Below are 21,904 nucleotides of genomic sequence, written 5' to 3'. Positions count from 1 at the left end.
CAAAGACAGGACTTCAACCCAGAAGACTGGGATTTGTGTCCGGTGTGAAACTAATAGTCAACACTGAGTTATTTCTTTTCTGAAACCTAACCTTACTGGCAGGGGTGCTATTTCCTGAGATATCATGGCAGTAATTTGTAAGATATCAAGCGAACCGTGTGTGTAACTTTTCATAAGATATCATGTAAACCGTTGTATGAGGATACGTTGCTCAAAGTTACATAACACATCCAAATCTTATGCTACACTCAAATGGGGTCATGTTTATCTTGTCTTGGCGCCTAGCAGCAGTGTTTGCATGATTTAACTATCTAATGCTTAAAATATGTTTGACCCATTTGTATGGGTCGCAAGTGTCTGCACGGCCAAAGTAACATCACACCATCACCATCAGACACAAAACTTCGTAAGAGCCCCATGTGGTGGGTTTTCACCAGTCCATGCACATCTGATATGTTGTATCTACGCAAATGCAGATGGGCGGAGAACAAGGCTGTGGACGTGAGTTTTTGTTACACTGCCCCCTACAGTTTGGTGGAACATTTGTTTGCCGTGAGGAGAAACCGCCAAGAGTATAAAAGACACAAACGTTTCCTCGTCACAATCCCACATCAGCTCATGCCGTGCAACCACCCGTGCAGAGAGAATAACTGATGCTGAAGTAAAGTGTCCGTGCGGCCAAAGTGACATCACACCATCAGATATGGCCATTCGTGGGAGTCGTGTGCGCCAGGTTTTCTCCTGTCTGTGCACATCCAGTATTTTCTGATACGAGGATGGGAGGAGAACCATGATGTAGTCGAGAGTTTTTGATACACTGCCCCCTACAGATTGGGAGAATATCGGTTTGCCATGAGGAGAAACCACTTAGACTACAAAACACCCAAATGTTTCCTCGTTACAATCCCGCATCAGCTCATCGCCATGCGACCATTCACGCAGAAAGCATTACTGAGGCTTATGTTTATCATGTGCACTTCTTCCCATGTCATAATGATAAGCTCACTAGTCCCATTTGAAGGCAGCATCAGACAAACTGTTGTCAAGTTGAACTGTGGGCAATTTAAGCACCAGGATACCTGTGACATAATTTTTGAGGGATGATATGTTTTAACTTGTTTAGACCATGAATTTAAAGTCTCATATATACATTTCAGTGTACCAGACTTAGTATGCAAATTAAGTGTTCCTGCCATATGCTATACTCTGTTGTTTCCTTAATGGGCCCCTACACAACTGTCATAAAATCATAAAAGAGTGACCATTAGGCCCTGAGCTCTCTGCATACAGAGAAGAGATATTTTTATTGTTTAATAATGGGACCCCATTAGCTGAAAAACCTGCGCTCAGCTGGTCATAAACAAGGGAAATAGTCACATTAGCACGAAACAGTTACTGTGTTACATAACATACAGATAAGTTACAGTACAGCTGATTCTACATGGAGAGTGTGAAGTTCACTCTCTTGTCTGTGTGTGTGTGTGTGTGTGTGTGTGTGTGTGTTTGGGCATTAGATGCATTAGGGTGTGTCTACTGCAGACTTTGATCCAGAGGATTCCCCCCCTTAACACAGGATGACACGAGCTCAGAGACGAGAAGCTCGTAAAGTCGGGTTATCGCTGAATTAAAATGACTTTAACTTTACAGCAATAAAACCACTGAACCAGGGATTAATACATCACCTTGTCAGGCCTTGCTGACTCATGACATTTTACCTTTGTTGAGCATTCAAACCCTTCCTTTATTAATACTTAACACTTGTAAGCTGTTGTGGATCTGAATGAATCATACTACAAATGAATTATGCACTTGCTGTGCAGGCAGATCTACAGGCCTCGGTAACTCTGTCATACAAATATCTGTAGACTGTGACTGCTTCTAGGGAACGGCTGGAAAAAAAACACAACAAAAGCTCAAAAACTCCAGTTTTCCTCTCCCACCTTTTCCACAAATGGAAAGAAAACCACTCCATTTCCCAACTTGGTAAATATTCTGAGTAGAGGTGGATACTGTAAATCCTGCTGCAGCAGAATTCTCTGACAACTCCTGCCCTTTTACACAAATGTAATCGCGTCTCTCCAGTTTGTGGCTCTTGAGTACTACAATTACAACTGAGTCACAGAGCTAAGCATCCTTTTCAGAGAAATGAAGGGGGCGATCTTTGAAAAATCCAGAAGGTCGCTTTTCAGACCATCTGGGTGAAAAAATATTCAGTCTGCTGCAACATAAAAAAAGATTTCTCAACTGTTTTTTTTAAGTTGAAGCAATATTTCTAAACCATTTCAAGTCATTTCTGGCCACTATGTTTGACTGAAGCAGTGGTGGAAAGTAACTAAGTACATTTACACAAGTACAGTTCTGAGGTACATGTACTTTACTTAAGTATTCCCATTTCATACTTTAACCTTCTACCACATTACAATGCAGCAGGAAATATTGTACATTTTACACCACTACATTTATTTGACAGCTGTTAAAACTTTTCAGATCTAAAAATAAAAACACATGACGCACTTATAAAATTCAGTGTTAAAGATTAAACCAGTGGTTCTCCATTTTTCTGACTTGCAGCATCTTACAAGAAAATCAGTGTGTAGTTGGGGCACCTCAGCATCTTTCAGATGTCTGCGAGTTATTACAGTTAATCAAAAAGAGATTTACCCACTAAATTTTAAATACTTGTTCTAGAATTATCTATTATTTCACAAAAACAGCAAAGATCAGAGAGTATTTGTTGTTTTCTCTCTCTCTCTCTCTCATTAATCATCTTATGATCCCACAGATTCATCTTTTGGCCTTTTGGGGAGGCAGGTCCCTCGGTTGGAAACTATGACGTACTTAAAATAAGCTCCACTTAGCCAGCTACAACAACAAAGTGCTGCTTATTCATTGACACATCAGTATTAACAATCTAATCATGTAATGTAAAACATAATAGAGGACAATTTCCTATTTTCACCAATGAGTACATTTATCTGATAATACTTTTATTACTTTCATTGGTTTTGAAGGCAGGACTTTCACTTGTAGTATTTTAGTATGTAGTATTTTTAAGCTGTTGTATCTGTAAAGGAATACTTTACCCCCAAAATGATCATTTGTATATCACTTACTCACCACGTGTTATAGTGAGTTCATGAGGAAAACTCTTGCATACCTCCAGCGAACGAAGAATCCAAAAATGAAGAACATTCCCAATGAATTTCAGACATAAGGGTCCGCATTTTGAAACAGAAAAACTATATCAAAACATTTACAAACTCATACACAGCTTGTGCAGTATAACCCAAGTCTCATTTATCCAGTTGTATGTCCAAAGTGACAGCCCTCTCTTACTGGGAACTTATCTATGCTCTCTTCAAAGCCAAACTCCATTGACAAATACAGTAATTTTACCTCACTGAACACAGGAGCTGGTCTGCCGCTGCCTCGATCAGTTAGTTTGTTTGTGTTATTGTGCGACTTTGGTGAATCCGAACTAACCTGTTAAAACACCAAAGTCACACAAACAAACTAACTGATCAAGGCAGCGGTAGAACAGCAGCTCCCGTGTTCAGTGAGGTAAAATTATTGTTTTTTTAATGGAGTCTGGCTCGGAAGAGAGCATATGTAAGTTTCACTTTCAGTTTACGTTTCCCATCGGACAGGGCTGTCAGTTTGGGAAGTACTGAGCATAAGACTGAATAAATGAGACATGGATTATATTCCAGTCTGTAAATGGATGTTTTGATGTAGTCTTGTTGTTGTTAATCATGGTCCCTTCTGACTTCAGTTTATTGGATTTTTTGGATTCTTTGTTCACCAGAGGCATGCAAATTCGCTGTAACACTAGGTGAGTAACTGATATACAAATAGTCACTTGCGGGGTGAGGTATTCCTTTGAGTACAGGATCTGAGTCCTAGTATATATTGATGTTACTTTCCAATATTTTATGTTTTAATTCAAAGGAACACATTCATATTTTCCTTGTGTTTTACAAACAGTTCTGGCTATCTGGACTAAGAAATACAGTCACAACTTGAGAAATTGGTTAAAAATATATTTTAGCAACAAACAGAATATTTTTTCATCCTGATGGTTTAAAGAGTCTTTGAGGAATGTGAAAATGCCTTTAGAAAAGTGAGTGTAAAATGACCTTCAAGGTTTTTCAAAACCTCTGTGACTCAAATGTAATCGAAATACATTTACAAACACAAACTGTGGTGAGCTGCGACCTCTCGCTAGCTACAAATATCTGACCAGAAACATCCTAATTCAATATATTAGTGAATCAAAAATAGGCTACACTAAAGCTTCACTGGATGCAATCATGTTGTCCAGTTTAAAACAGTCTTCCTTGTTATGCAACACTTGAACGCCATATGAGAGAGATGAAACATGAGAGCCAGGGTCATGGTCCTCGTACCAGGATTAAAGCTAGGATTACAGATGTTGCGTCACAGAATATTCACTAAGTGAAATGAAGAATGGTGATAAATCTGATGATTTAATTTCAGCCACATGAAAAACAATACCAGTGATTTAACGGCATGATAAAAGAGGAAACCATCTCTATATATTTACACCAGGAGAGCATCTATTTCAAGTCAAACAAATGAGGACAAAGTGAGGGAACATAAAGTATGCCTCCCTGTATGTCACAGGATGTGGGCAAAAATATCACTTCGCCCTCCACAGGAAAACATCCTCCTGCCAGGGAATTATCCAGAGAACAAAGCCTGTAGATCACTGTTACTGTAAATGGTGCATGTACTCTGAATAGGGCATAAATCATGTTATTGCTCATTTAGCTGGGGCCGGCAGCTGCTCTCTGATTGGCTAACAGGGAGACAGGGTGGGGTTAGATGCTGAGGGAGGCTCAGGGATCGGTTACAAGATCTCCTCTGACTGCAGCCGCTCACTCTGCACTTCTCCTCAATACATCTTCACATCTTCACATTTTATGAGGCTGACTGGAGAACGGGTGGTCAGCCGGATGGACGGATGTAGATAGAGTACAAACACACACACGCACAAGCAGAGAGGAAGGATCAGTGTTATTACATGCACATATGCTTCTCTGGCCTCGTGGCTCAGTGTCCTGGGGTGGACAGACAGGTGACACACTGTCCTTGTGTTCCAGTTTCTTGTTCCATCATCCAGGCTCCATAGGTAGCTATCTACATGCACATATGCACTCATGCACGCACACCACATTCACACAAACATAAACATACACATGGGAACTGAACCAGTGAGCATCCAACTGTGTGGAAGCCTTTCACGGATACATGTGAGGCATCATGGGTAAAATGTAAATATGCAAAATCTCATTTAAAAATGAGATCAGTGGATATCCAACTGGCACAAACCCAACAGGGTGAGGACACACAGTCCTAACATTGATTCTGCCTGTAAAGGGAAAAACAGGCTGGGCCCACCCCTTCACTGAATAATTTGTTTAGTCGTTCCTAATGGGTCTTTCCATTTGTGTATGTGGCTGCTCGTTTCCGCAGTTTAGCACAAATTAAAGCACACAGAGGTCTCCCTGCACGGGGTGCCGATGGCTGGTGATAAAAGTGAGATGTCTGCTCGGCTGGTGCTGGATATGAGCCAGCCCACGCCGGGACACTGCCCTCTCTGTTCTCCTATCAATGCCACCAGTACAGCTCAAAGCTCAACCTCAAGCCAACATGTGAGGAATGAATTCTTTAAAACAAGAAAACTACACTGTAAAGACAGTGAACCTGACAACAGAATGATGAACTGCAGCAAAATGCACCAGAATTAGCCGACACAAAAAGCTTTGCTTTTAAAAATTAGATTATGATGATGCACAGTCATGGATATCTTCTGTGCCGTAGACTGTTGTACAGTTTTTAATCAATGCCAAGCCTTTTACAGATTGAGTTTTGATAAATTATGGCCACTGTATGGTGTTTTGGAACAGTGACAATATTATAAACCATATTAGCCAAAGCTGTTAGTTGATTTATTGACTGATTATTATTTCAATAAGTGATCAATTGTTTCACTCATCTTGAGCATATGATGAGTGAAACAATCCAGCTGTTCACTAAATGAACGACCATCTGACAAGTCTACAGTCATACTAGCGGCTCTGTAAAGCTGCACTCAGGCATTAGACATCTTAGTTATTAGTGTATTAGCATGCAAACATTTGCTGACTAGCACTAAACAAAATACAGCTAAGGCTGAGGGGACCATCATTTGTTTTGCAGCTATTCAGTCATAAACCAAAGTACTGCAGAGTAACCATTTTGACCTGATGGTGGTGATATATTAAAAGGTTTCTAAAATGCCAAACATTCATTTGCTGCTTTTCTTTGTCATATATAATGGTAAACTGAATCTATTTTTTAGACTGTTGTTCGGACAAAACAAGCAATTCGAATACATCACCTGGAAAATCAGAGTCATTGACTGTATAAAAATAATGAACATAGCCACCGTGACGTCACCCATTGGTTTGTGGACGCCTGTTTTGAAGCCTTTGACATTTTGAGCACCACCATCTTGTATTTTTGGAGCCAGAAGTCACCATATTTAGAGGAGAGGATGGCACGAACCTAAACCATGGATGTATTAAGAGACCTGGATGCAGTGTTGAAGGTGGGACCCTGTTCATTCCTATGAAAGTTGCTCAGTGTTGCGTGAAGCCAAAAAAGCTCTATTTCTGGGGTATGAAATTACTCGGGTGATTGGTGCTTTCGCTAACTTGAAGGGGGATAAAATGATTTCATCTTGTGGCTCTTCTAGACTTTCCAAATGTTATCGGACCACACTGATCAAATCCCAATAGTAAACGGAGTCATTCAGCGGGGGTTGTGATGCTCATAAAAATGTATCCAGTGATTTACAGATGTCACTTTCCCAATGTAAGTGTATGGGGAAAAGTCTTTGGGCCCACTGGCATCACGTGACAGACATTGGAAATTGCAGTACCACTGTTTGGCCACTATGAATATTGGCTTTGATGCCCTGCACACTTCCTGGGGGCCTGATCCTAACACTAGTTGCTAGCTTGGATAGCAAGGTGCATTTACAACTGTGGGTAACTGTGATAGTGCTAATGCTAATTTTTGCTATCAAAAAACATGCTTAAAAGCATTAATACTATATGTACTTACCAGAAAAACTGAACATGTGACTCGTTAGAGGATCTTTTAGACTTTTTAAGGTGACCAAAATGATGCTATTAACTTTAATGAATTGAAAATACACTGAAATAGCGACAACTACGGCAGCTACACTTTGTGAATCTGGGGTTATGCCATGGTTACGTTATCTAACCAGTGTTGTCGACGTGGTAGCAACTTGTCAATGAATGGCATCCATTTGTCACTCAAAGCAGCGACAGCCTAATTATTCATAACTTTACATTTAAACAGGTGAGTTATGTAACAATTCATCCCCCCTGCAGTTGTCATGAACGGGGAAATTAGCTATGGAGACCAAAACCATTTTTGTACCAGGCTGTAAGCATGTTTATTTCTGTTGTTAAGTTGGGCATTTCACCATTGGGGTCTGAAGGGACTGACTCGCTCTTGGAGCCAGCCTCAAGTGGCCATTAGAGTAATTGCGGTTTTTAGCACTTCCGCGTTGGGCTTCATATTTCAGCCCCCGAGGTTACAGCTTGATTAGAACAGCCATTTTTTCACTATTTTCTGCATGTATCACAAAAAAAGATGAATCTATTGGATGAGAAAATAATCTGCAGATCAATCTGCACATTGCAGTGCTAACACTATCTGATGTTATTCCACTCTACAATATTCATACCAAGAAAGAATGGACTCATAGTTTTAATGCTTGGATTAAACGCAGATCCAAATGGGCAGTTTGTGAATGCATTAAACCTCAGAGCTGTTTTGCAGAAGGCTATTACTCTGTCAGAGGTTTAAATCAGATATGTATCAACATGCCGTGTAATGGCGAGTTGGAAAATTACCCCCATGTTGTCTGGGTCCAATCTCTGCGTTAATATCCACCCCCCCATGAGAGATAATTATGTTCAACTGTAATATGAACATAGCATGCTAACAACCCTCCAGCCATTAGTCACCACAATGCCTCCTCTGGGCTCTGGACGCTCAGTGTGAGAAGTATCATCTCTCTCTATTTGCTCCAAGCCGGACAACAGCTCCTTCTGTCCGGACTCAAAAGAAAAAGCAGGAGGCCATTAAAGTGCAAAGCAGATAGAGATGGGAAGGGCCTGGCACTATGTGAGAGCAGCTACTTCTCTTCTCTGCTATGCTCCAAATCCATTTGGCCTGGTAGCTGCATACACGCCCACAGTCAAGAGGGGTTACTGTGCTACAGAGCAGGATTTTGTGCTAAATCATCGTGCCTGATTTATCAGTTTAGAAACTGGCGAGACAAGAGAGAAGAAAGGGGAAACAAAGACAGAAAATAAATGCAACCAAACGAGAAGCAGCACTGCTTTACGATCATCATTCAAGCTCATGTTCTTTATTTTAAAAACAATCCTCTGTGCAGCCTCAGCTGACAGGATTTGGGTTCACATGCTGCATCCAAGCCGGTGCTTGCAGTGCTAATGAGTCCACTGGGTTTGTGCGAGTAGTGGTTTGAGACAGAACTGCTGAGACAACAGAAAAAAACAGAGGAGAAGCTGGACAGCTAAGGCTATTAAATATTTAACACCTCAGTATGTGGTCAATCATAAACCTTCTCTCTGTCAGGAACTGAATTTTGAGCAACAAAACATGGATCCACAGCGAGTCTGGGAGCTCCTCAAAACAGAGATTCTTGCGTGTTACAAATGAAGGCGTTACAGGAGGCTACAGATCAGCTTTCAGCAAGACTGCACAGACACTGATCCAAAGAATCACATTTAAGCACTTCACAGAAGCTCAAAAATATCAAATACTCATTTAAAACTACTGTCTGTCAAATTCATAGAGAGAGATCAGATGAGACTAAAAACTGGAGTCAGAACAACTATAATCAACTATTTTTTATGCAAAAATACCAAATATTTGCTGGATCAAGCAAATCAAATGTGAGGATTTTAAACTTTCATTTGTCATACATGATAACTTGAAGATATTTGGGTTTTGAATATCTGGATGAATAAAACACGGAATTAAAATGCATCACTTTGTGTTTTGTTCTCGTGTTTTTCACTACTTTAATTTTATTGACTAAATGATAAATCTATTAATCACGGAAATAATTGCAAGATCAGTCAATAATGGTAATAATCTTTAGCTGCAGCCCTGGACTATAAATACCATGATTAATCTACATTTCCTTGATTTATCAATTAAAAATTCCTCTACATGGGGATGTACGGTGGGGTGGGGGAGTAAATAAAATCCCCAAAAGTAATTAAATCTGCCCATTCTCTGAGTAAAGAAGCAGCTAATAAATGGATGACCAGTAAGCTTGTATAGTGAAACATCCTTTCCAGGGCAGGTCCAAATTTGAGTGTTTTTTTTAATTGTCTTTTATGACTGTAAAACATTAATGTTTTAATGTTTTTATTAGGTGTAAAAAGTGAAAAAATGTGAAATAAGTAGCATGTACATGTCCTGCCTGCCTCCTTGCCTAACACTTCAGGACCGCAATGGAAGTAAGTCATGTGACTTTTTTGGAATATCATGATGAATTTTAGTACTGTATGCATATTTGAGTACCGTATTTTAATTTCTCAATTTAAATCTATCAATAATTTGGTCTATAAAAAAAAGAAAATCAGGTGATTTATTTTGTGCAAAACCAGAAATATACTTGATTTATAATCAAAGAAGACAAAGGAAACCAGAAAATATTCACATTTGAAAAGCTGGGAACTGAGGATTTTGATATTCTCTCTCTCAAACACAGCTTTGGAAAGACTAGTTGCAAAGTTGCATCATGTTGGATAACGTTACTCACTCGAACATACATATAAAAGGGCGTAACTTCCGTTTAAGAGGTGGGGAGGACACACTAAAATGGGGGTCTTGAGGTACTATTTAAATCTGAGTTCCTTTATTTTTAAGTATATTAAGGGGCTATGGAAGCCAAAACAAAATCCAGGAAATAATCAAGTTGATCATCATTCTTCATTCTGCTAGAATACTGCTAATTATGTTAAATATACATTCCTCTGTGACATTTTTGTGGAATATATCTGGAGCCCAGAATCTGATAGTAGCATATTAAGTATGATTTTTTTGGTTAGCCTAAATATTATACGTTTTCGAAAGTGGGGGAACACTAAGTGGGGGAGACATATCACCCTGTTCCCAGTGATAATTACACCTCAGTACATATGGAAACACTGTGAGGACTGCGGAGAGGCACAAGAGCCTTTAAGTGATTTATAAGCACCTTCAGGATCATAATGTATCATGCCATTAGGAGTCAGAGACAGAGATAGGAAATGAACTTACTCGAAGGCGAAGAAGAGAGAGCAGGTCCCGATGATGAGGAACAGAGTCAAGTAGAAGACTCCCTTCTGTCGGGCCATCATCACCCGGCCGTCGCAGCAGAAAGTGTTTTTCCCCGGGAGCTTCTCCCATTTTCGCACCTTCCGTGTTATCATCACCGCCGACATGGTGTCCTCGGTCCTTCTTTGGGTTTATATCAGCTGTTATACTGTGAAACGATTCAGACAATAAGCTGGTGGCTCTCACAAATACTGCTCAGTCAATGTGGCAAAAAAGAAAAACACAAAGAGAAGACTTACTCAGTAATAAGAAAGATTTCTGCACCAGCATTTTCTTTTTAAAGTGTCGCAGTCACATCATCAGTTTTCTGATCCATTATTATTTCCAGTTTCCCGTCTTTACTGCAGCATGTCATTCCCACAGTCCCACGCTGCTTTCTCACACACAGACAATCTCAAGCCTCTCACCAGCCTATATTAATAATACAAATACATAGAAAAGAAATTCATCCAAATGCTTGCGGCAGATGTTTCCCAGCAGACGCTAGATGATCCAGCCGTGGCTGTTGCATTGGGAGCGCGGACCTTGACCGATTGACATTCATATCATCTCGGTAAATCATAAATGATCCTACTCGCGTCCACGGACATTAGACTGTGACCATGCTGCTGCTCATGGTCACTGAGCCTTCATGTATTAAAAATAAAAAAAGAAACCCGTCAGATAAAAGAAATAACCGTCTGAATGGACACAAACGCGTAAAAGCTGTTTGTTGCTTTTTCCCCGCAGGATGCCTTCTCTCGGTTTTAGTCAATGGCAGCAGGAAACACGCCTAGATTGAAATGTCTAATCTTAAAGGGGCAGGACAGGTAAAACAAAAAGGAACAAAGGACACAGATGAAGGTCCTCTTTGGATCACATTAATATGCTGGATTGCTCGCCCTGTAGTATTACCCAGGGGAGGAGAGTGTGAAGGAGTGTATTCATGGAGGTAATTGGCTATAGACACCAGATGCATTAATCCCTCCAGTGTTGCTTCATGTATAGTTTAAAGGCTCCAGAGAGCAGAGGTAAACACTGCAGAGGTCCTCAGACTCAATCACCGTTCACTGAAACCACCAAGGGAATACAATATGTTCACTTTTCTCAATTTGTATAACATGTTTCTGGTCAGTTTTAGTTCATTTATTCATATTTTTCCATATCCACTACATAACTTGATTGAATCTGTATTTTTGTTTTGAATATCTAGTGATGTAGCTCATATGTTTGAAGTGTACATGTTCAGTGGCGATTCTAGACTCTGGGGGGCCCGAGGCAAAGAAACCCATCGAGGCCCCATTTCATGGAAGGTTATACTTAATGGCTCAGAGGTAGAGCGGGTCATCAATCCCCGTCTCCTCTAGTCTACATACTGAACCCCAAATTGCTCCCAACGGCCGTTCCATCGGTGTGCGAGTGCATGTGAGTGGTCACTGAATAGCAGGTGGCACCCTCCGCCACCAGTTTGAGAATGTGTGTGTGAATGGGTGAATGTGACGTAGTGTAAACACACTTTGAGTGGTTGGAATACTAGAACAGCGCTATACGAGTGTAGTCCATTCATTTACATTTAGTTATAAGTAGTTATCTGACTGCCCTAAGTAACTGTCAAAAGGTAGGTGGGGTCCCACTGAAGGATTTTTTTGGGGCAGCGGTCATGTACAGTGCCTTTATAGGAGGTTAAAGGGGGTTTATAGTGGTTGTTGTAAAATGTGCCAGTATCAGTGGCCATACGGGTCCCCTTTTCCTACATTTTCTTGGTGGGGGGGGCCAAGGAGGGAAAGACACGCAGCAAAGGGCTGCAAACTGGAATCAAACCCGGGCCACTGCAGCAAGGACCGAGCCTCTGCACATCTATTTCCAAACAGGTGCGTAGGAGAGGGACGAGAAGAACAAAACTTGTAGAAAGGACTCCTGCACACTGTCTGACTTGTAAAGAAATGACTTTAATGCTGCAAAGTTTCGGTGACTAGACCTTCATCAGGCAAACTGGTTTGCTGGTTGTTCTTCTGGGCCCAAATATTGGTTTGCCATCCCACCTCATCAAATGCAATCACTTTGTTAGAGGACTTAAATCAAAATATGACACGCTAGGTACCCTCTTGCATCGATTTTGGACATTCAAGGACGGGTCTCAATTGATGCTTACTACATAGGTAAAACACGTCGCTTTTACGTTTATTTTCTTAAGTTTAGGCAACAAGGGGCACCCACTAGCTCACCCAATAGAGCAGGCACCCCATGCTCAGAGGCTATGTCGTTGTCACTGTAGCTGCGGGTTCAGTTCATCCCCTCTCTCTCAATTTCAGGCTAGACTTTCCTATCTAATAAAAGGCAAAAATGCCAAAAAGTTTAGGCAACAAAAGCACATGGTTAAGTTTACAAAAACATCTCAGTTTTGCTTAAGATAAGTACAGTTCTTGCCAACATAATGCCATGTCATGTGACTTATGTCATGTGACATTCATTACTAGTGTAGCATACTATGCATAGGAGCACACTTTCTTGTTATTCATCTTGACAAAGGTTCTTTCATATCACTACTGATAATAAAATTGTGTTATGTTGCATTTGTAACCAGCCCAGGTCATTAAAGTCTTGGGTTACAACTTCAAATATCTGGCCTAAAACTTAGTAAATACTAAGTTGAAATGGTAATTTAACAGAGGGTTATCATTACTGATATCTATTTTTAAACAGTGAGTCCCTTGTGTTGTGTGTCTAATACAGAAGCCACGCTGCAGTCACCAGAGAATCTGTATTAATCACAGCCTTTTTGTGACTGTAAATTCTGCTCAAGCTTATAATTTAAAGTCTGTGTGGTTATGTATCTGTGGCTCGTAATAATAATAAAGTTTACACTGACCATACACGCTGTATAAAAGCCCCTGCTAAATCACTTTGGGTAAAGACATAAAAACTGATGATGGCTCAGTATTGGCTCAGCTCAGTCATAGAGCTATTATAGCCTCCTTGTTGCTATGAAGGCAAGAAGATGGCACTTTATCAGGCGCACAGGGCAGGGCTGGACCATAAACGACCCGGAGAGTGAACCAAATATCTTTCACTCTCAGTCCGCCCTGAAGTGATGGACCAGAGATGGAAAAGATACTGTACGTCTCCATCAGTCAGGATCCCTGCTGTTTTATATCTAGTGCAGGGGAGGACATTATTAATACATGACCTGTCAGATGTTCCTTTGACCAAGCTGCCAACTCAAATGTTCTCATGACTGCAGACATCTAAAAGTCAGAATTTAAAATCTGGTGCCAGTTTTCATTACATAAGGAGAGATCAGAGAGGATGGAGAGTTTGATCTCGCTGCAAGTACAAGTTTGAGGATATGACTGATCTAACGTTCAGCAGATAGATAAGATGAGATGGAATTTAAAAAAAGATAAGATAAGACAAGAAGCAGTTGCAATACAAAGCCAGAAAGAGTGCAAATATAAAGTATAAATAACAATAAAATATCAATCAAAGACACAGATACCTTCACCCCCCAAAATGAAAATGGTTTGCTATATGAAAGGCCAATGCCATATCTACAATACCACTGACACTAACAAACTGACACATATTCCAAAAGGACATTAGTAATCAATAATCTATTAGATACAGATTAAACATTTTATCTGATCCAGCATTTTTGGGAAAATGGACTCTGAGAGACTATAAGTCAGGAGGATACACCTTTGTTACATAGACCACCTTGACCTTTGCTGCATCAGCTTTGACAACTCTTCTTTTAGTCTTCCCCAAAAGTATTAAAGAGTAATACAAAACCACAAAACCCTAATTAAATTTTTGGTTTAAAGGAGCATAAAGGTCTGGTGACATAGTAAAGCCTGAAATACACACTAATTAAATAAATGAAATCATCCTCCTTATGTAGATATTCATTTGGCTGCTCTGCCTCTATAAGTTCATTTTATTGTCCCAGCTTGACGCAAATTTAAAACGTTTTCTTGGTCTTTATTAAAGGTTACATCAGTGTTTCTCAACCTGGGGTCTGGAGACCCCCAGGGGTCCCTGGGAGAGCACCAGAAAAATGGGGAAATGTTTTCTTACACAAGTATTTTACTATAGAAGTGAGCCCAATGTTAGTAAGAGTCATACTAGTAACTATTCTGAACATAGGTTTCACTTCCTCGACGGTTATCTCCTCAACTTTTAATCTGATATAACAACTACAGTCTTTTCAGATGGACAACTAATGTGTATCACTTTCATTGACATAAAAAAGGTTGAGAACTACTGGGCTACACGATAGTGTGATATTAAACAGACTTCAGTTTTTATGCTTTATTTAAGAGCACCTTTACTGTACTTTAACGTTACTGTGTCTCACACTCGTGTAATTTGAGTTAATTAAGCCAACTCACCCTCCTGTGTTAGGAGCCGTTTGTCTCCATCTATCGACGTCGACGAGCAACTTTGTCCAAACTGCTACTGATTTATTCCCTCTTCTTAAATCACAAGAGCGTCCTCAAACAAAAATGCAACATAGATAAAGACATAGCCGCCATTTTTAGTAATAAATTGCCCCTTTTTCAACTTCCGAGAAGCTTGAGCCGTGGCGGTTTAGTTTAACATGTAAGCTAGCTGTTTGTATTCACAATAAAGCTTTGTCTTTTGAAACGTCCGTCGCGTATAAGCGTCCGACAAGAAACAAGAGCCGTGTGTTTGATTGTAGGCTAATTTAGCGCTCTTGAACCGTCAAACATAAATACAGTGGATTTGTTTGTTTGCTGGTAAATGGACGGTGTGCCTTGTCTTCGTGTGTCGCAGTGTCACGCACAGCAGTTCAGGTAATAAGCCATCTAGTGAGTGGATGGCTGCTGCAGCTAAGTTAGCTAGCATTTAGCATAGGAACCAAAGACAATAGTGGGAATTAACTTTAAGAGAAATCTGGACAAAAAAAGATGGCTTGATTAACAAGTTTAATATGTTTTTGTGGCATAATGTAATGTCATAATGTGGCATAATGTAATATAATAATAATGTCAATGAACATATAATGTACGTCATTTCTTACAGGAAGTATCTACAGTCTAAAGGAGCTCTGGACCTGAATTTATGTTTACTGAAGGACTCAGATGGGACTGTCCTGTTGCCCATTTTACCTTCCTGTCTGCCAGAACTTGATCTGCAATCTCTCAAATCCATGGTGGCGTCAGACAGTGCTTGTCAAATAGTTTGGAGTCAGGTAAAGCTGAGTTAGAATTAGCAACACAGTATTATACTTCAGCAGAAAAATTAATTTACAGGATCTGCTGTCCCGTTTTCACCACAGTGTCCTCTGCAGTCAAAGAAGAAGAATGGACAGACGAGTGGTAATAAACTAGAGAAAATCCTCCAGGAGCTGTGTGAATCTCATGGTGAAACATGGACAGAGGACGTGAGGGGGGACCTCCCTCGCAGCTTCCAGAGGCATGGAGACCTAGTCCTGCTGGGAGACAACTGCTTCTCCCTGCCACTGTGGAAGAAAATGGGTACTTTTCTCAAACTCAACCATACTTTACTGTAGTATTGTGTGTACAAAATAATTCATGAGGACTTTTATTGACTGCTATTTATTACTTTTTTTTAGATGAAGAGCTATGGAGTGTAGTGGCTGACGGTTTGGGGGCAAAGCGGCTGGCAAAGATGAGTCGAATATCCAGGGATGGATTTAGGTCTCCCGTGGTGACAGTGTTGTTAGGAGAGCACAGCTGGGTCAAACATGTAGACAATAGGATTAGGTAAGTCTAAGTCTTGATAAATCAGTGATTTATTTGCTGTTGAATTGCTCACTGAAAAGGGCACTGGGCACATAAATAAAAAAGGGACTATGCTCAGAACATGTGTGAACTTATAATGTCTTCACCTTTGTTTCAGGTATGAGTTTGACGTCACTAAATGCATGTTCTCAGCTGGAAACATCACAGAGAAGCTGCGGGTGGCTGGATTTGACTGCAGAGGGGAGACTGTGGTGGATCTGTACGCAGGTGGGATAACTGTGTTAATATGGGGCAGGGTTTTACACTGATAAAGACACATTTTTTGACTGAAACATCACCATGTATTATACAATCCCTACATAGAATCTTGTAGTGGATATCTGTGGCGAGTTTTGTCCTAAGTCCCACATTAGGTGTAATCCCTGTCCCATCATGTTATTTGTATTGTGTCCAACCCCTCTACAATTAAATAGCAATTAAACATAACTTGATTTATTAACTATAACAACTGTATCTTTTCTCAGGTATTGGATACTTCACTCTGCCGTATCTGGTCCACGCGGGGGCAAGCCACGTTCACGCCTGTGAGTGGAACCCTGCTGCAGTTGAAGCTCTACAGAAAAACCTCATGGCAAACGGGGTGTCTGACCGCTGCACTGTTCACCAAGGAGACAACCGACAAGTAATGCGTTTTTATATGTATTCCATACTGCTTACGTAACACGCATTGTTTACACGCAACTACAATATTAGCTCTGTCCTAATTAAATACCTCACCACAGGGAGGGAAGTGTTGACGTATGCCCTCTTGTGGTTGTCTTAGTTCCCATCGTCACTGAAAGTTACACATAGCTGCACAAACCAATAATGCGTCACTCAAATAAACACATTGAATGCTGAGGTAATATCACAGTAATTAAATTAAGTAATGTTAGAATTCAGGTCATTTCTATGGGGAAAACATAGCTATTACAGTGTGTGTATCACTGTTGTCATACTGTATATCTGTAATAACTCTAGTCATTTTTATTCCCAGTATTTCAGTGGAAATAATATTGTGATGATACAGTGATTATATGATATTTTGTTACACTGTTCTGTCATCAAAATGATGTATGAACTGTAATATCAAGTTACATTAAGAATATTCATATATACATTTTTCCCCCACAACTCCATGGGATGAATATTGAACTGTTTTGTTTCTTTCTGCTTGGTTTTATACTTCAAATTGATTTCAACTATATCACTCAGTTCCTAACCTCTGCCAAGAGCCTTTATTTCAACCCTTTAAGTAGATTTTATGTCATGAAACTTGAACTAGATCGACACAGAAAAAAACAGCTGATCATATTTTTAGCTGTTATCCAGGATTTCTACTATTTGATAGTTGTTGTTTTTTGTCATAACTATTAAAAGTGCCAGAGACAGACTTTATTTGAAACCACGGGGGTATTTTTTGCAGAATCAAAAGAACAATTCAGATTGGAGTGTAAAAGTTAGCAATGATGTTTGGGCGCATCAGAAAATTGGACAGCAAAAACTTAATCCAAGGGCAGTCTGGTTTTTCCTATTTTTTCCTATTTAAATTTCACTGTAATTTCACTTCTCGCATTACAGCAGTGAAAAATTCAAATTGTTCTTTTTTTAAATTTGCACAGAGCACAAGACATTACAGGCATCTCAATATTCGGTATTGTCTCATTTTGTACAGTAGTCTCTTGGTTTTAAAATGCCATTGGCAGTCCTTTTAATCTGTATCTTTTCCCCAGAATAGCAAATATTTCACGAGTGACGTTGTAAATCATGGCCTTCAGCTAGAGTGTCAAAGTAGATTTATTGTATGTTAAAAGCATGTGCTGCTAAATGTTTTGTGCACTGACTGTAGCTATAAAGATCCATTACACAAATATGACAAAAGTTCATACAGGTGTTTCGGGAAGAGAATTTAGTTAACAGTATTAAAGGTTTTTTTTATTCTTCTTTCTTTCAGCTCCAGCTGTGTGACATTGCCGATAGAGTGAACCTGGGTCTCATACCAAGCTCTGAGGACGGGTGGCCTGTCGCCTGTCGACTGCTGAAGAGAACAACGGGAGGCATTCTGCACATTCACCAGAATGTTACCTCAGTGTTACCGAGCACGGCAGCCATTCCAGTAATCAATGATGCCACCTCCAGGGCTTCTGGGAAGACAGCTGACAGAGAGGCGTGGCAGGCCTGGGCCGATGACACAGCAAACCGCATCGCCTCTCTTTTAAAGGACATCACTGATGCACGGTGGATAACAAACATCCAGCATATTGAACATGTGAAGTCATACGCTCCTCATGTTCATCATATTGTGCTGGACTTGGAGTGCAGACCGTCATGAGCTGAGGAGATAAACGCAGATACTGAGTGAACACTGTGACATTCAACATTTAATGTGCCGCAGTCTAGAGAAGAAATAGACGAGTGTACGGTCCAGAAGTTTCCACTGCAGCCAGCTGGTCACTGATTATTTCATCTGTAAGGTAGTGACATCAGCAGCTGCTGTGTTTCTATAAACATTTGTTTATCCAGGGCAAGTTCACCAACCACTAATACTGTGTTTATTTTACAGAAACACCCTGCCTCACACTCATGCAAATGTAATCCCATCTGTAAGCACACAAGCTTTGCCACAGTCACAACCTTACCTGTTGGCTGCTGGATAACAGTAGTGGGTTAAGGTGCCTTGCTCAACGGCACCTTGTTGTTGTGTTATACTCACTTAATTTCCCTGCTGTGTTTGATCACCAGATCTCTTGTGGCTGGCTGAAATGAAAAGCTGTAGACGTAGACGTGACTCACGTCACATCAGTGTGCTGGTAATTACAGGAACACCCAAACATATAAAACTTCAATATTATGACTTGTACTGCCACAGGGTTCATTATGTGCAGTGAATTACAGGTCAACCTCTACAAGATTTTTTTATGTTACTGCTCTGCCATGCCAGTATATGTTTGGAACTTCAGGAGGAAACAGCTCATTTTTGCAAAAACATTTGTAAATACTACATGACAGTTTCACATCTGAGTGACAGAAAGGTGTGAAAATAAAGAAAAGGTTGAATAAATAGGTGGAGAAACAGAATTCAGACATTGATTACTGGACAGGGCTACTGGGCACATGCCCAGGGGTCCAAGAAGTCAGAGCCCCTGGGCAAGAGCCTCCGTTTGAATTGACAGGTAATATTTCATGTTGGAACGTCAGTCAAACAGCCCAAAAGAGACACAAAGCCCCTGCAAAATGAGGACAAAGAAGGGTTTTAACACCTTTTCATGGATGAAATTTCAAAACTTTTCCATGACTTTTCAAGGACCCATCATTTTTTTTCAAACATATCAGACATTCAAACTCTAATCAAACATAATTTTAGCTACAGGGCATACATAAATGTAAAGACAGAACACCGAGAAACGTCCTCACACATCGACACATATTAAAGCTACGTTACCTGACAGCTACAGAAAATAATTTGCTGTTATGTTACATCATGTTGAAGGTTATCCACAGGAGATTACTCTTAACAATTTCATTATGCACAATGATTTTTCCAAAACTTTTAATGATTTTTACTAATTCCAGGCATGGAAGATGTAATTGTGAAATACCATGACTTTTCCAGTTTTTCCGAGACCAATGGAACCCTGACAGAGGATGAAAAACAACTGCAAATGGTTACAGAGACATGCAAAATTACCATTAAGATGCAAAACAACTGCAAAACCATGTCAAAGAAATCCAAAATGACAGCAAAAAGATGCAAAATGTTCACAGACATGCAAAACAAAGCAATGAAAAACAACCAAAAGGAGACATACAACGCTCACATAGAAATGAAGCCATGATGAGATGCAAAATGGCCACACTTGGTCCTTTTCAGCCCTCTAAGTGGACTCAGAGCGGTGACTCAGCATTTTTTGCACATATGTGAACACTCCAAGAAAACTCAGACGCCTCTGAAATGAACCGCACTCAGACCTCTGTGCCTTGTGAGCACAAAGTGCTCCAGGTTCACTTTGCTTTTGCCACAGTATTTAACCCTCTAGATCACATGCTGTTGCACTGGGACGCTTGAAAAAAACAGATGAAACCATGTCAGCCTGAAACACTTGTAAGGACGCAGGATGAGGAGTAGTTTGGTCCATGGAAGATACTGCACGTCTCCAGATGTGGAATATAGAACACATCAAACAGCAACAGTCTACAGCACAGAAACACTAAGGTCTTCCTCCAATTTTAAGTTCATCTGAAAGGAAGGGGTTTCATAACCATGCTGCAGGGCCACGTCAAAGTAAAAACGAAACTATGTCAGTATATATTATAGATGATAGTGTGAACAGAAAGAGGACTGAGGCCCCATCGGAGCTGAAGTTGACCAGAAAGAGAACTGAGTTCTCTTTCAAATGAACCGACAATGTGAACACAAAAAGAACTGAGTCCCTTTTCTGTCGGTCCACAATTTTGTGAACTTTAAGAGGACTGAGTTTGGTTAATTTAAAAAGGACTATCTGTGAAAACATCCTAAGGATAGACTCAAAGTGATTTAAGTGATGTTGTTTTGTGCCTCTTTCAGTCTGAGGGTGTTGCTCTAATGATGGAGAGGTGGGGGCCTTTTACATGTCTGTGTCCAGGGACCCATTGTTTCAAAATTTGTCCATGAATACAGATGTGTCCATACAGGGGGGGCACAAGCATAGAAATGATGTGAATCATATGATACGGCCTTTAAAGTCAGCAGGTCTGACCCTGATGAACAGCTACAGGAGATTTTTGGCCCAAATAAGGTAATGTCTTCTGCTTCTGGATGAGTGGTGTTCATCCTTCCAGTAGAAATCACTGACACTGCTCGTGATGAATAAACATGTTAATAAGACAGTTCATGTTGTTCTTCACCTATCTGTATCTGCTGTTGCAGGAGGTGAATTCCTCTGCCTGACAGTAGAGCCATATTAAACAGATACGGTTGGATTTTATCACTGAGTGATGGCCCATATGAGATTCCTCTTATGTGTAGTATTAATCATATGAAATACAAAGTCAGCAGAAATATGCAGGGTCACCTCTGTCAATTCTCAGTCAAGCTTGATGCCTCAGTCTATAAATTCATGGAGGCACCTGGTTGAGCACATTTAACACATTATAAGAGCCGTTATCTATGATCAACCTGATAATTATCATCAGCTGATCAGATGTTTCAGCCATAAACATTAATAGATTTAAAGCAACACAGACTTAAATAAGATATTTACATTGTTGACAAGAGACCACATGACAAAGGTTATCAATATATCATTTTGGGGAGATAAGGTATCTCATACTGACCTCTTAGATACCAGAGATCTGTAGCAAGTCTGGATGAGACTGAGACGAGACACACCAGGTGAAGACAGTTTTCATGCGCTGGTCAATATTAAGATTAGGATCTAGACTATTAGACTATTCGGAAGAAAATGTCCAAAATACAGAGTCAGGTATTTATTTTAGTTTGGATAAAGCACATATTTAATTAGAAAATCCCTCATTTGCAAATACAATCACAAAATTTCAGAAAATTTGTAATACAAAAAATAATTGTCTTAATGAAGTAAATCAACTGGGGACGTATCATGGTGATATTTACGGTGATATGGTGATACATTTTGTTTCTTATTTTTTGCCTAAAAGAAGTATGGAATATAACAATACATATCTTTGAAGGTCATTTTCTCAAA

General features: G+C 40.0%; 2 protein-coding genes across 6 annotated transcripts in view; one reads left to right on the top strand and one right to left on the bottom strand.

Annotated features, from left to right (window-relative positions):
• zdhhc9 (zDHHC palmitoyltransferase 9) overlaps positions 1-11,229 on the bottom strand; it is a 44,632-nt gene extending 33,403 nt beyond the window's left edge. For all 5 annotated transcript variants that reach the window (XR_013491830.1, XR_013491829.1, XR_013491831.1 and 2 more), the window contains exons 1-2: positions 10,698-11,229; positions 10,402-10,606 (exon numbers count right to left, since the gene is read on the bottom strand). Coding sequence is in view for 1 of the 5 variants with exons in the window: in XM_078169436.1 (XP_078025562.1) it covers positions 10,402-10,565 (164 nt within the window). In the remaining 4 variants the exon portion in view is untranslated. The remainder of the gene's footprint in view (positions 1-10,401; positions 10,607-10,697) is intronic.
• Positions 11,230-15,086: 3,857 nt separating this feature from the next.
• tyw2 (tRNA wybutosine-synthesizing protein 2) lies at positions 15,087-21,066 on the top strand. Its single transcript, XM_033632656.2, has 7 exons — positions 15,087-15,251; positions 15,481-15,649; positions 15,737-15,935; positions 16,034-16,184; positions 16,321-16,430; positions 16,688-16,845; positions 18,157-21,066. The coding sequence occupies exons 1-7, from the start codon at positions 15,199-15,201 to the stop codon at positions 18,532-18,534; spliced, it is 1,218 nt and encodes a 405-aa protein (XP_033488547.2). The 5' UTR covers positions 15,087-15,198; the 3' UTR covers positions 18,535-21,066.
• The last annotated feature ends 838 nt before the right edge of the window (positions 21,067-21,904 follow it).

Source organism: Epinephelus lanceolatus, chromosome 7 (assembly GCF_041903045.1).
Source record: "Epinephelus lanceolatus isolate andai-2023 chromosome 7, ASM4190304v1, whole genome shotgun sequence".
NCBI lineage: Eukaryota > Metazoa > Chordata > Actinopteri > Perciformes > Serranidae > Epinephelus > Epinephelus lanceolatus.
This window is presented reverse-complemented; position numbering and strand designations above follow the sequence as displayed.

Excerpts from the sequence above, each read along its gene's own strand:
- tyw2 (XM_033632656.2), top strand. The coding sequence starts at position 15,199 with ATGGACGGTGTGCCTTGTCTTCGTGTGTCGCAGTGTCACGCACAGCAG. Across the intron at positions 15,252-15,480 it reads TGTCACGCACAGCAGTTCAG|GAAGTATCTACAGTCTAAAG; the intron begins GTAATAAGCCAT and ends CATTTCTTACAG. Across the intron at positions 16,846-18,156 it reads ACCAAGGAGACAACCGACAA|CTCCAGCTGTGTGACATTGC; the intron begins GTAATGCGTTTT and ends TCTTTCTTTCAG.